This window comes from Prunus mume, linkage group LG2, assembly GCF_029339155.1.
Source record: "Prunus mume cultivar Tortuosa linkage group LG2, ASM2933915v1, whole genome shotgun sequence".
In the NCBI taxonomy this organism is placed as follows: Eukaryota; Viridiplantae; Streptophyta; class Magnoliopsida; order Rosales; family Rosaceae; genus Prunus; species Prunus mume.
The window spans coordinates 29924098-29937256 of record NC_142699.1 but is presented as its reverse complement, the minus strand read 5'-3'; the positions used below and the strand labels follow the sequence as shown (position 1 = coordinate 29937256).

General features: G+C 38.6%; 2 protein-coding genes across 4 annotated transcripts; both read left to right on the top strand.

The window, feature by feature from the left end:
* The first annotated feature begins 585 nt into the window (after positions 1-585).
* Positions 586-2621, top strand: LOC103323701 (ubiquinol oxidase 2, mitochondrial-like). Of its 2 annotated transcripts, XM_008225707.3 has the most exons (4): positions 586-1322; positions 1404-1533; positions 1744-2232; positions 2434-2621. In XM_008225707.3, exons 2-4 carry the CDS (start codon positions 1453-1455, stop codon positions 2491-2493), a joined length of 630 nt encoding a protein of 209 aa, XP_008223929.2. In that variant the 5' UTR covers positions 586-1322; positions 1404-1452; the 3' UTR covers positions 2494-2621. The 2 variants fall into 2 exon arrangements, with proteins under 2 accessions (XP_008223929.2, XP_088902968.1); XM_089046842.1 differs by lacking the exons at positions 586-1322; positions 1404-1533.
* Positions 2622-3664: 1043 nt separating this feature from the next.
* Positions 3665-6149, top strand: LOC103323702 (ubiquinol oxidase, mitochondrial-like). 2 transcript variants are annotated; one of them, XM_089046421.1, is made up of 5 exons: positions 3665-3944; positions 3994-4193; positions 4296-4424; positions 4997-5485; positions 5729-6149. In XM_089046421.1, the coding sequence occupies exons 1-5, from the start codon at positions 3842-3844 to the stop codon at positions 5786-5788; spliced, it is 981 nt and encodes a 326-aa protein (XP_088902547.1). In that variant the 5' UTR covers positions 3665-3841; the 3' UTR covers positions 5789-6149. The 2 variants fall into 2 exon arrangements, with proteins under 2 accessions (XP_088902547.1, XP_088902546.1); XM_089046420.1 differs by having other exon boundaries at positions 3666-3919; positions 3951-4193.
* The last annotated feature ends 7010 nt before the right edge of the window (positions 6150-13159 follow it).

Genomic DNA, 13159 nt, shown 5'->3' with positions numbered 1-13159 from the left:
ATGTTATTATTTTTATATTAATTTTATTTAACAAAAAATAAAATTAAAAAAGTAAAAGAAAGCAAAACACGCTCTCTGGAGAAAACGAATAACATGTTGTTGAAGACGACAAGCAATTCGTCGTTGGGTGGGTGGCTAGATGTACTGGATTTTTCTTCTCACCACACCCATCCCACATGATAGAGAGTCACAGAGACACACATACAGAGAGGGGCGGGTGTGGATGTGGGTCTGGGACAGGCGATGGGGAGATCTAGCCTGGTGGGGCTGCCTTTTTTATTTATTTATAGAGATGTTGTTTTTAAAGATTTTATTTATAATTTTCTAGAGGTGGAGGTGGAGGTTGATCTTCTCCATTGTATGAAGGAGATGGTGGCAAGTTCTGCCTTTTTTCAATCAGATGACGGTAAAAAAAACTTATTTGTAATAATCAAAATAGTGTTTTGATGATACAATTATAATTTTTTAATCAGTTTTTTTTCTCAACCCTTAGATCTAATCCAGGGTGGTTGACCAGAGGGGTCCAGGAGAATGGGACTACTGGCACTGTTTATACCTAACATGAATGTGTTTTTGTTCTAGATGCATAGTCGGGAATCGGGATTGAGGATGTGCTTGATTCTTTCTTATGAATGATTGAAATAGTCAATTCTTTCTCACCTCTCTCAGCCTCCGCGCCAGTCAGCCCCTTCCCGGAAAGCACCAACATGGACACGCGTCACTCCGACGTGGGACGCAAGAAATTGATCGGTCCACGCCATTTGACAGCACCAATACAACCCCAATGACTTGGAATCTAGACAGAACGAAGAGAGATGGCAAAGTCAAGATCGTCAACTGCCAAAATTTTACCGTTGAATTTCAAACTTTCCAGCACTTTCCAGCCTAATCAATCACCATATAAAATGCTCAAGCCCGCTTCAGCTACACCACGACAAAAAAAAAAAATCGATTTTCTACAAGCAAAAACCCAAATTTGAGCGAAGAAGATGAACAGGGTCGCGTTGAAATCGGTGATCGGAGGTCTCGCCAATGGCCGGAACTTTAATCGCTACATTTCGACGGCTGTGGCTGTGAGGCCGTTGGAGAGCTCGGAGTTTCTGAGACGGAGGAGCGACGGCGTTTTGGGAGCGTTTCAGTGGAGGACTAGGATGATGATGAGCACGGGGTCGACTGGCGAAACGACGCCGTTGGCGGAGAAGGAACAGAAGGAGGAGAGCTCGAACGACAATGGTGGCGTTGTCGTTTCCAGTTACTGGGGGATTCAGAGGCCCAAGATTAAGAGGGAGGACGGGACAGAGTGGCCATGGAATTGCTTCAAGGTCAGGAGGTCTAACTAGACTACTCTGAATTAATGAAATTATTTATTTATTTATTTATGGAATTTTGAATTTTGAGTGCAGCCATGGGAGACTTATGAAGCGGATTTGTCGATTGATCTGAGCAAGCACCATGTGCCAAAGACGTTTCTGGACAAAGCGGCGTTCAGGACTGTCAAGTCTCTTCGAGTTCTTGTCGGATCTTTACTTTCAGGTTTTGATTTGTTACCTTCTCACCTCACTTCTTCTTTTTTCCCCCTTTTGTTTTGATTTTATTATGACTCTGTTACAAGCTTGAATCAATGTAAAATGCTTGTGAATTTCGGAATTCCGATGTTTGTTCTTAGTAAATTATAAAAGGGGAACATAAAAATTTGGCATGGTTGGCGGAAATTATAAACTGAACATTATATTCATGTTGCAGAAGCGGCATGGGTGCCATGCAATGATGCTGGAAACTGTGGCAGCTGTCCCCGGAATGGTGGGAGGCATGATGCTGCATTTGAAGTCTCTCCGTAAATTCGAGCACAGCAGTGGCTGGATCAAAGCTTTACTTGAAGAGGCAGAGAATGAGAGGATGCACCTGATGACGGTGATGGAACTTGTGAAGCCCGTGTGGCACGAGAGGTTTCTGGTTCTCGCCGTTCAGGGAGTGTTCTTCAATGCCTTCTTTGTGCTTTATGCGCTTTCCCCCAAAGTGGCTCATAGGGTTGTTGGGTATCTGGAGGAGGAAGCTGTGCAGTCGTACACAGAGTACTTGAAGGATATTGAAAATGGCAACATTGAAAATGTGAAGGCTCCTGCAATCGCAATTGACTACTGGAGGCTGCCTAAGGACGCCACACTTCACGATGTTATCACTGTGATTCGCGCCGATGAAGCTCACCATCGCGATGTCAACCATTTTGCATCTGTGAGTCTTATGAACTGCCTTTCCATGATCTTTACTGGTTTCACAATTTTTGTTACTTCTTCCTTTGATACATGGAGGAGCATTGTTTGTGTTTGATTCTGTTTTCTATAACCAGAAAATCCATGTTTGCATTATTAGTCTCAAAGTTATCTTATCTTAAGGTGTGTCTTATCCTCATATGTTTTGTGTTTTGTTTTGCAGGATATTCAGTTTCAGGGGAAGGAGTTGAGAGAAGCACCAGCTCCCCTTGGTTATCACTGAAACTCATCTTGTATGTACGTGAAGAATTAAAAGAGTTTTTTTTTTTCTTCTCTTTATGATCTAATAAATTCTCTATTGTATATTCATGAAGATTATAAATGATGTATATGAACACAGATCCTTTTTTAGACGCATCTAATAAGATAGTAAACAGATTTCGTTTTGATTGGACCTAGTGGCCTATTTTTATAATCAGGATGAATCAGCCCTTTTTTTAATATACAAATAATAATTTAAATTTACAATGACAAATCTCGAATGTAAAAAAATACTAAATTAACCAATTAACCTAACACACATCTTCGATATACATATTTTACCTCACACACTTTAGGATAGGAAAGTTCAACTGGTGCAAACCTGACATGACTTGAAAAAGTGCAAACAAATAATAATCTAATTGCTTTGCTCGTCATTTCCATTGGAGCATGCCCATTGTATATGCTTAGAACGTTTGATAATTTCTACCTCCTAGGGAAGCAAGTAAATTTGATCATTAAATTAAATTATAATATGGAAGAATCTTCAACATTCGACAAACGTGGATTAATTAGAGTGCATACCATGTGTTTTCCTTTTTAAATTAGAAAACTGGTACCTGGTTCCTGCCCCACAGCCGCCTTTACAGAATTTTCAATGACGAATCACACGTGTCACTAAAAATTAGCCAGCGACGTAAGTGCAGGTGTCCAAAATAAGTGGAGCCACATAATTGTCCGAACCACCCCAGCAGTGTCCATAACAAAGTCCCACGTATTTGGAATCCAGATAAGGGCAGTTCCGTAACTCCACATAAAACGTTTATACAAAAGGAAGCGGGTGTCCAAAATCGATGGAGCCACGCAATTGTCCGAACCACCCCAGCAATGCCCATGACAACGTCTCCCATGTACTTCCAATCCAGCGAAGGGTAAATTCCGTTTGACTCAAGTTTCGCTGCTGGTCAAAGACAGTGATGTTACCATTTACTTTTCTGCACACAGGTGAACAGTAAATAAATTTTCTAGGAGAAAGATGAAGAATTGTGGCACCGAGCGAAGAGAATTACTAATCCCCCCCCCACCCCACAACACACACACGACACAACCGCCATTGTCCAACGAGATTCACGTGATGGAAGAAATAAATGCCGTGCTTGCTCTCCAAGCAAACGGGGTAAAATCATTTGATCTTTCCGCGAAACAGGAGATCAAAACCCTTTCCAGTAACTTCTGCTCCTCTACCATTATATGTCCCTACTGCTTGTCCCTGAAGACTCAAAAGCCACACAAAATCAACTAAGCAACCGTTTTATTACCAAAAAAAACCCCAAATTGACGATCTCTAAAACCCTCTCGAACCGGAGAAGATGAACCGGATCGCGGTGAGGTCGGTTGTCGGCGGCCTGCTCGGCGGCCGGAACTGCAACCGCTACATTTCCACTGCGGTGGGCCGTCAGGCCGTTGGACGGAGCCGAGTTTCTGAATCGCCGGAACGGTGACGTTTTGGGCGGGTTTTACTGGAGGAGGATGATGAGCACGGCGCCGCAGTCTGCTGAAACGGCGTCACTGGGGGAGAAGGAGCAGAAGGAGAGCCAGAGCTCGGTTTCCGACGACGCCAAGAAAGGAAGTGATAGCGTTGTCGTTTCGAATTACTGGGGGATTCAAAGGCCGAAGATCACAAGGGAGGACGGGAGTGAGTGGCCTTGGAATTGCTTCATGGTTAGAAGCACTAGTCAGAATTATATTTATATATTTTTGAATTTTTGAATTTTGTTTATATATATGATTTAGCAGGTCTTGAATTTTGTTTAATTCATGTAGCCATGGGAGACTTATAAGTCAGACTTGTCGATTGATCTGAGCAAGCATCATGTGCCGAAGACGTTTCTGGACAAAGTTGCGTATAGGACCGTCAAGCTTCTTCGGATTCCAACTGATATTTTCTTTCAGGTTTTTGTTACTTTTGCTTATTTTTATTCTTTTTCACGTTATGCAAATACTAATTTTTCAATACAATCGATTGACACAAGAAGCAGAACATGTCAATTGTAGAATATTTTTGGTTCATGTTATCATTGTTTTCCTCTCTTTTTTGTTTACTGAATTCTACTGAGAACATTGGTGTGAAGAGAAAACAGCATTGTTGATCAGACTGTTTGTTATTGCTTATATGGTCACAGAGTTGTGCATAGCTGGTGTTCTTTAATTAGTTTATGTAAACATCAATTAGGGGAAATGTAGTTAGCTCTATAACTTCCTGGGTTTCAAGTCGAAAAATTTAACCACTTTTTATTGTAAATGCGTGTCAAGTTTGTTGATTTTTGTGGGTAAACACTTGCAAATACCATAACTGCAATTTAGTTTAGATGCCTCTTCGTTGTCAGGAGTTGTAATCTGTGTAGAAGCTTCCTAAGTTATTGTTCATAATCATACTAGTTAAAAGTCATGGTCAAAGCTTTTTTTTTTCCCCTTTTCTTTCCAATATGATCTGAAGTTCTGAACTAGTGAAATGTATGTTTCAGAGGCGGTATGGGTGCCGTGCAATGATGCTGGAAACTGTGGCAGCTGTACCTGGTATGGTGGGAGGAATGCTACTGCACTTAAGGTCTCTCCGCAAGTTCCAGCAGAGTGGTGGTTGGATCAAGGCTTTACTTGAAGAGGCAGAGAATGAGAGGATGCACCTCATGACGATGGTGGAACTTGTGAAGCCTGTGTGGTACGAGAGACTACTGGTTCTCGCTGTGCAGGGAGTGTTCTTCAATGCCTTCTTTGTTCTTTATGTGCTTTCCCCAAAACTGGCACATAGGGTTGTTGGGTATCTGGAGGAGGAGGCTATACACTCTTATACAGAGTATTTGAAGGATATCGATAGTGGCAAGATTGAAAATGTACCGGCTCCTGCAATTGCAATTGACTACTGGAGGCTTCCTAAAGATTCTACACTGAAGGATGTTATTACTGTGATTCGTGCCGATGAAGCTCATCATCGAGATGTCAACCATTTTGCATCTGTGAGTATTAAACACCTTTTCTATTATCATGCCTTTCACTGGTTTTTTACAATTTGTCACTTCTTTAGATGCGTTGAGCTCTGTTTTCTGTGGAAGCTTTCACGATTCTAATTCATTTAGTGAAGCCTATAATGAGCACCGGTCCTATAACCAGACAACCACGTTCACGTGTTCTTTACATTATCTCAAGGCTCGTCTTATTAATTCTGGATTTCCGGATTCTGTCTGCCTTTGTGTATGCAGGATATTCATTTTCAGGGCAAGGAATTGAGAGAGGCACCAGCTCCCCTTGGTTACCACTAGAAGGCATCTTGTATGCCAATTGTTGGAAGTGTTATATGTCTATCTGATATGATCTGTTTTGTAAATGATGGATGAAGGCTATGGTCTATGCGGACATAGATGGTTTTACAATTAGATATGACTCATGAGAGGGTAAAACAGTACGTAATCCCTCGCAGTTTCAGGTTGCCTTTTGATTGAATTTGATTGGCGATATATTCAGTATTGAGAAGGTTGTCTGGTTTTGTATGGGAATTTCCGATAGCCTCTATCAAGCTTCCCTACGTCAGTATTCCCCCTCTCGCAATATTGCTTGGAGCTAGTAAATGAAGAACCACCAACAATGCTATCTATTTTTCAATATTAAAATATATTTTTGGTCTATGAATTTTATAGAAAATTTCAAATTGATCACTGAATTTTATAGGAAATTTCAAATTGGTTACTGTTTTACTCAATGTTTACAATTTATAGAAATGCATTTAGTTTCCGTTAAGTGGTTGGGTTAAGTACCCACTTGGTTATTGAATTTTATATGAAATTTCAGCAATGAAAATGATATGCTCTTGCACAGGTTGCTCGTATGCTAAAAATTTATGGTAGGTGTAGTATCAATTAAATCTAAACTTATTCTTCAACTCAATCGTATTAATAAGGTTTAAGAATCCCCTCAAACAGTCAAGGTAACAAATAGCAAAGAGATTTTAAAAAAATTAAAATCATATCATGATAAAATAAGTTCATATCTAAATGAAATTTCTTAATCATTCGCCAAGGGTTAACACCACGTAGAAAGGCAAATCCATCTGTTCAAAAAAGCTCCAATTATAATCTTAATCCGCAGGCGGAGCTACATATAGGGCTCGGGTGGGCTATAGCCCAGGGAAGGTTTTGGGGGAAACAAAAGCTATACATCCTACTATTATTTTTGTTGCGTACAGCCCACTACGTTAACCGCAAATACCAATACGGCCCGACAACTAATGCAAAATGCAATACATATTAGTTTTTTTAAAGATGTATTTCATTTTAGAAATTACTTGGGTCATGTTGTATCTAATCAGGCCACCGTCAAAAAGACATTATTGTCCCAACATCACTTTTTGCCCTCTGCCACATATTGTTTGGATGTTTGATTGATTAATGTTTTCAAATAGCTAGTTTAATTATATTTTTAATGTTTATAATTTGAATTATCTAGTGAAAAAAAAAATGAAGTGAAAAAAATTCAATTTTAATATTGGTTTCATTGACTTGGATGGGCTCCGAAAGTTAGAACCCAAATACAATACACAACTAATGCAATACATATAGTTAAAGGTCTTCCATGTTGTGGCCATTGTCAAAAATTGTCCCAACATCAACGCTAGTCCTCACATTGACTTGTCTCCGAAAGAGAAGCAATTTTCTAAGTGAAATTCACCCTTTTGCTAGTATGGCTCTAATTTCATTGTTTTTATGCTTATAACTAATATATATGTGAAACTTAATTATTTATATTTTGCAATTTGCATTTGTGAAGCTTTTTTGTGTTCATTTAATATGGTGGAACTATAAATTATTTAAAGCTTCACAAAATACTTTAGCATAAAATGTATTAAATGAGTGTTCATTTCTAACTCCTAAATTTTCAATAAGCTTTTTTGTGTTCATTTCTAAACTCCCAAATTATTTATACTTATTTTATGTTAAAGCTTATTGAAAATTATTTGGTGGAACTATAAATTAGTGTGGTTGATATGATTTAATGAATCCTTTTATTTCTAGAAAAACTTTAGAAACTGTGGGTACCAAAAAAAAAAAAAGATTATTAGATTTTAAGCTAATAATTTAGTTAGCACACCCGTTGAAAATTTTGTGGTTCCTCCCTTCAATCATTATCACATTCTCATATTCACAAAAATTCAAATTCATAACTATGTCAATGCATTGATTTGACAAAAAATAAAAAGTAAAAAAGAAGTTTATAACAAAGTTGCAAGAGCTTAACATTTGCATGGTTTTTTCTTAAATTTTTTCTCTTTTGAGTGACCAAAATGAAATTCTGTGTAAAATCCAAAGGTATTTAGCCCACTAACTAAATGGAAACTAACAACAAGTCTACATACTTTAAAATTTTGGTAATACAGTGATTAATTTTGCTAAATATTTTTGCACGAGACCAAATTGAAATTTCGTATAAAACTCAATGACCAAAAAAGTTATTTAACCCTTTAATCAAAGGAAAATGGCTAATGAACAAAAGACACCCTGCAAGGTTTAGAGTGGTTCTCAATATGGACCCTAGGACATCAATTTTATCAATTTATGCCCTTACGTTTGCAACATCGTCCAATTTCATCATTCTATTAAGTTGACTGTGTGGTTAATCGTTAAATACTGATGTGTCTACTATGGGACCCATCCACTAATCAATTCCCAAATTTTTATTAAATAAAATGATAAAATAACATATAATTAAACAAAAACTATATAAATATAAATATATATATATATATAATTCCCCTTCTATTGAGGGATCCCTCAAATAATTTTATTTGAGGGACGCCCTTTAGGGTACACAATTTTTTTTCCATTGATCCAAACCATCTATTTTGAGGTATTCATTCATAGATCATCCTTACAAAAAATTAGACAAATCCCGTTTCGACATCTAATTGAGTCCTACAAAATCAATGAACAAGGTACTTCAAGAAAGTACTAAAATTTCAATAACTCAATTGAATGGTCAAATGATATCAGATTCAAGTGATTTTTTGTAGAGATGATCTTTGAATGTGTATCTACAAAATCGGTTTGGATTAGTGAAATACAATCCGGAGTGGGCCCTATAAGTGTCCCAAATAAGCTTATTTGAGGGATCCTCAATGGAAGTTCTATATATATATATATATATATATATATAATTAAGACGCACAGCCAGACCCACCCGACCCCCTCCCTATTTTCGTCCCTCTGTCTCTCTCCGTCCCTTTCTCCCCCATCCCATCTTCTCGAGTTCTCTGATTCCACCCCCCCTTTTGCCATCGACCTTTCCTTCGAGAGGCCTCTCGAAGTCTAGGTCCTACGATGCCGATCATACCAAGCTCATCAATCGGGCTCTTCCAATGGGCTCTGTGCTCCTCGAGGCTGCTAATCGTTCTGTGAGAAAACGAGCCTCCAAGCACAACTCTCTCACTTGGGCTCTCCCTCCAAACCTCCCTCCAAGCACAATTTGTATATATTGATAGGGATGGGAAGCTGGGAGGAGAGTGGGACGAAGAGAAAGAGCAGGATGAAGAGAGGGAGGGTGCTCTGGTGGTAAGGGGTAGGCACGCCGCTGTCGAGAACACATTTCCACCACGAGTCCACACAAGTTGAAATCAAGCTTCTCCGTTTTTCTAGTTCTGTAGCCACTTCGTCCCATTCATAGGCTTATCATGCTGCTTTCATTTTCCATTGATATTTGCTTTGTTACTCTCAAAAAAATCTTCCTTCCTTTATTTTTTATTTATTTCGATTATGAAATATGAATTTTGAATTGTGTGTTGCTTTGTTTCTCTAAAAAAATCTTCATACCTTTTTTTTCTTCTTACTGGAATTGGGTGTCTGTACCCAATTTTGGTAAACGGGTCAAAAATGGTCTCAAGGTTTAAAAAAAAAAAAAATGAGTTTTTGAGAAAAATAAAATCAGGCCTACGCAGCATTTGTTTTTTTATTAAAATTACCCATTTCCCAACTTGGCCCTTCATAATAAACAAGGGAAAAAGGCCCAAGTCATGAAAATCAGGTCTTTATCTCGCGTTACAAGTTCGAAAGATTGGTAAACGTGTTCTCTAAACCCACGTGGGAGGTCGAAAGAGGTTATCGCATTTAATGCGACTTGACCTTCTTCACTTCCAGCAAGAAAACAAGATGTACTGAAGCCTTCGAAACAAGAAGAGATCAAAGTTGTTAGCCAGGTTTTCAAATACAGATGAGTCAAATCAAGAAAGCTCCACAGAGGAAACCGACGGTTCTTGCCAGAAATCTTCCATCATTCCCCCTACGAACTGGTTAAGATCAACGAACTAGCAGCAGACCGTAAACCACAAGCCAAAGGTCTTGTCGCAGTTTCCATCATTACGAGTTCTTCCACCTCTATAAACAATAAGGGTCTATTTCAGACAAAGAGGATTCTCTCTCCAAAACCAGACGCAATGTCTCAAAACACTCAAAACTCTCAAGACAACAAGCTGCCCACTTTTTCTTTAGATACCCAGTTGACAACTCATGCGCTTATCTCCCATAGCTCTGTCATCTCTATGGTATGATTTTCTTTTAAGACATCTTTCTATTTCAATACATGTAATCATTTGGACTGGATCGAAGAATCTCCAGTTTTCTTTCTTTTACTCTGTAATTCGAATTCAAGGGTAATTAATGGATTAGTTAAAGAATCTTGTGTCAAATTTAACGTAAGAATCTATATTGATGAAATTTACTTGATTATCTAAAGAACGAATCACGGACTTTTTTAGTACATAAAATCGGATTCCCGCCCTTTTATCCTCAAACAGCTTAGAAAACTAGTGTTCGGGCCAGAAGAGTGTGGGGCCTAAAAAGCAATAATAAAAGTAAAAGGAGTTAAGTTTGGCCCGAAATTGCACTAACGGGCCTGGGTGAACCATTGATTCTGTTGAAAATGAAGAAATATTGAAACATGTTAATAAAACCCGGGCAAGGGTTCTTACTAACCACAAATTTGGTCTTGCTCTATTGTCTGTTTAGGTACTGCTCATACTTGTCAGGGCGACATTCATGAAGAAAAGAACATTGAAGTCCTCTTAACTGAGGCACAGAAAAGAATCTATCTAGGCCAAGATTACCCCTCCGGGGCACAATGGCTTGGTAAGAAGTCCAGGTAGGAAGCGCGAACTCCAGCAGCACCAATCATTCACATTCACACTAGATCTATTAGGCTAGTTGTATACCTAATAGTGGCACGCCTACGCAACGACAATAATCAATATTAAAAGAAGTTGTTTGACAAGGCCTCAATCGGGCCCGTCCGCTCTGGCAACTGATTCAACTTTCAATTTTGTTCGAAAATTGAGGGAGTCCACTCTACGAGCCAAGAAACACCATCCGATCGGGGCATTGGTGTTGATCCAACGATTCCTCCACGCCTCAGAGTGAACCGACTGCGGTTAGTGAAAGGACGAGAGACGGAAAATGACTAATAGGTGTTGTGCCACCAAACCGACGCCAAAGAGAGAGATGGATGGGGGGGTTAGTGTAGGGCGAGAAAGGGTAAACAGGGGGTGTTGGGTATGTTGGCCTCGGGAGGGGCTGAGGTTTTTTTTAAAGTTTTATTTTTATTTTTAAATTTATGTTATTTTATCATTTTATATAAAAAAATTTAGGAACTGGTTGGTTAGTAGGTGGGTCCCACAGTAGACATGTCAGTATATAATGATTGATCACATAGTCAACTTAACAGAATGATGAAATTAGATGATATTGCAAACGTAATGGTGTAAATTGATAAAATTGATACCTTAGAGTCCATATTGAGTGTTAGTATTGTATTAGCATTTCCTAGACTCTAGCATAGGTCTGGAATTAGTGTGTGAATATGTTTTATTGGAAGTTTTTAGCGCAACACATTCAATCCTGGATTTTTGAAGTGTGACTTTATCGATATGAGATTTCAGGTAAATCATGACATAATCATGCATTCATTATAGGATTCCTAGTTTGATTTATTTTCACTCAAGTACTTTTATGTTAGTCCTATTTTTAATACGATTAGATTTTATCTCTTGAGATTACTTTCCTAGTTGGACCTTATTTTGGTTTAAGTTAAAATATCCTTTTTCATCTTTGACTTGGAGAGCACGTTCTAGTTGGTTTAATTGTTTTATCTTTGTATGTATTGTTTCCTTGTATAACAATTGATGGGATTGGGAGTTATTTTAAGAATGCATAAGCTGATGAAATTGTAGAGAGAATCAAATCTGATTAGGCAAGATTTGATCTCTTGGTTTTATGCAATTCTCTTGGAAATAGGAGAATAGGTTTGTAGAAAGATAGGACGTGCTGGATTGTTTCAATTACAACTTTTAGACATTTTGGTTAAGCATCTAAAATTCCTAACAAAAGTTGCTGCGCATATCTTTGAGATAAGTCATCAAGTATTCCATGTTTACTTGGTGATTTATCAAATACTTTCATCATTCATATTGCATTCATTTGCATATTCAGTGAATCATACAGTTGAGGGCACCAAGACCGTGATGGTGGTTTTCCTCCGGTGAGCTTGAAACAATTCTGACTAGTATTGCATTCAACATAAGTTGAAAGATCATTCCGTGATAGAAGTTGAGTTACGAAGAAGTTCCATAAACATTATCTAGAATGTGTCTAAGATAAGTATGTGAGTGCTTCTTGTAATCATCGTTCTATAGTGGATTTGTGTTAAACTGAGGAGTTCCGTACATTTCAGGATTGATAAGTCATATCAATCATGCTACCGATGAAATGACCCTACCCAAATTCCACTTTGAAATCTGAGCCGAACCCTGTGTGTATCCGACACCTGGTGGGTGTCGGGCACAAATGACTGAAAAGCCCCGAATAACAAAAATACATTGACAATCTCAAAGACTCCAACTCGTGGCTGCACCTTGTAACCTTAGGCTGCCTACGTGCCCTTATTGAGGGATCAAGCCACACGTAGTTCTTTCCCCTACTCATAACTGTCACACACTGAAAATAGGTATGTCATACACTAAACTCCCTTATCTATCCTTGCATGCCTCGGAGATACTGCTTCTATCCAGGCCGGCACCTGTAAATAACTATCTATCCCATAACAGGATTTAGATAACTCATTTTAGTCCGGACTCGTTTACTGTATCAAAACCCGCTTCTAGGATTGGCATTTCTGGGTGTCCGAGACTCCGTTTTACAATCCGTCAAAAATTATAAGAACCTGGTACTATCTAGATCAATATATCTGAAAATGATTGTGATCTAACGGCTCAACATGATGAATCTAGAAATCACACACTAGCTGAGATTCGTTCGGGGTTCAAACATTATCCGAATTGAAAACCATAAGTACCCACACGCTCATGAGGACCAAGGAATTATTCTAGGACTAAATGTGGTGCCCAAAGGGATAACACTTCACCGGAAAATCTCCAAACCACGGCTCAAGGCTCCTACTCTAGGTGTAACACCATATTTGGAACCACTTTTGTTCTTGGACCTAACCCAAATACTGGCCGGTAAGGTGTCAAGCCGCCCATCCCATTTAAACTCGTGCTTTTAACCTCCCCCGAACCAATCCATTTAATTTGAATTTTTTTCACTTCATTTTTTTTTTCACTAGATAATTCAAATTATAAACCAAGAAATGATGAACTA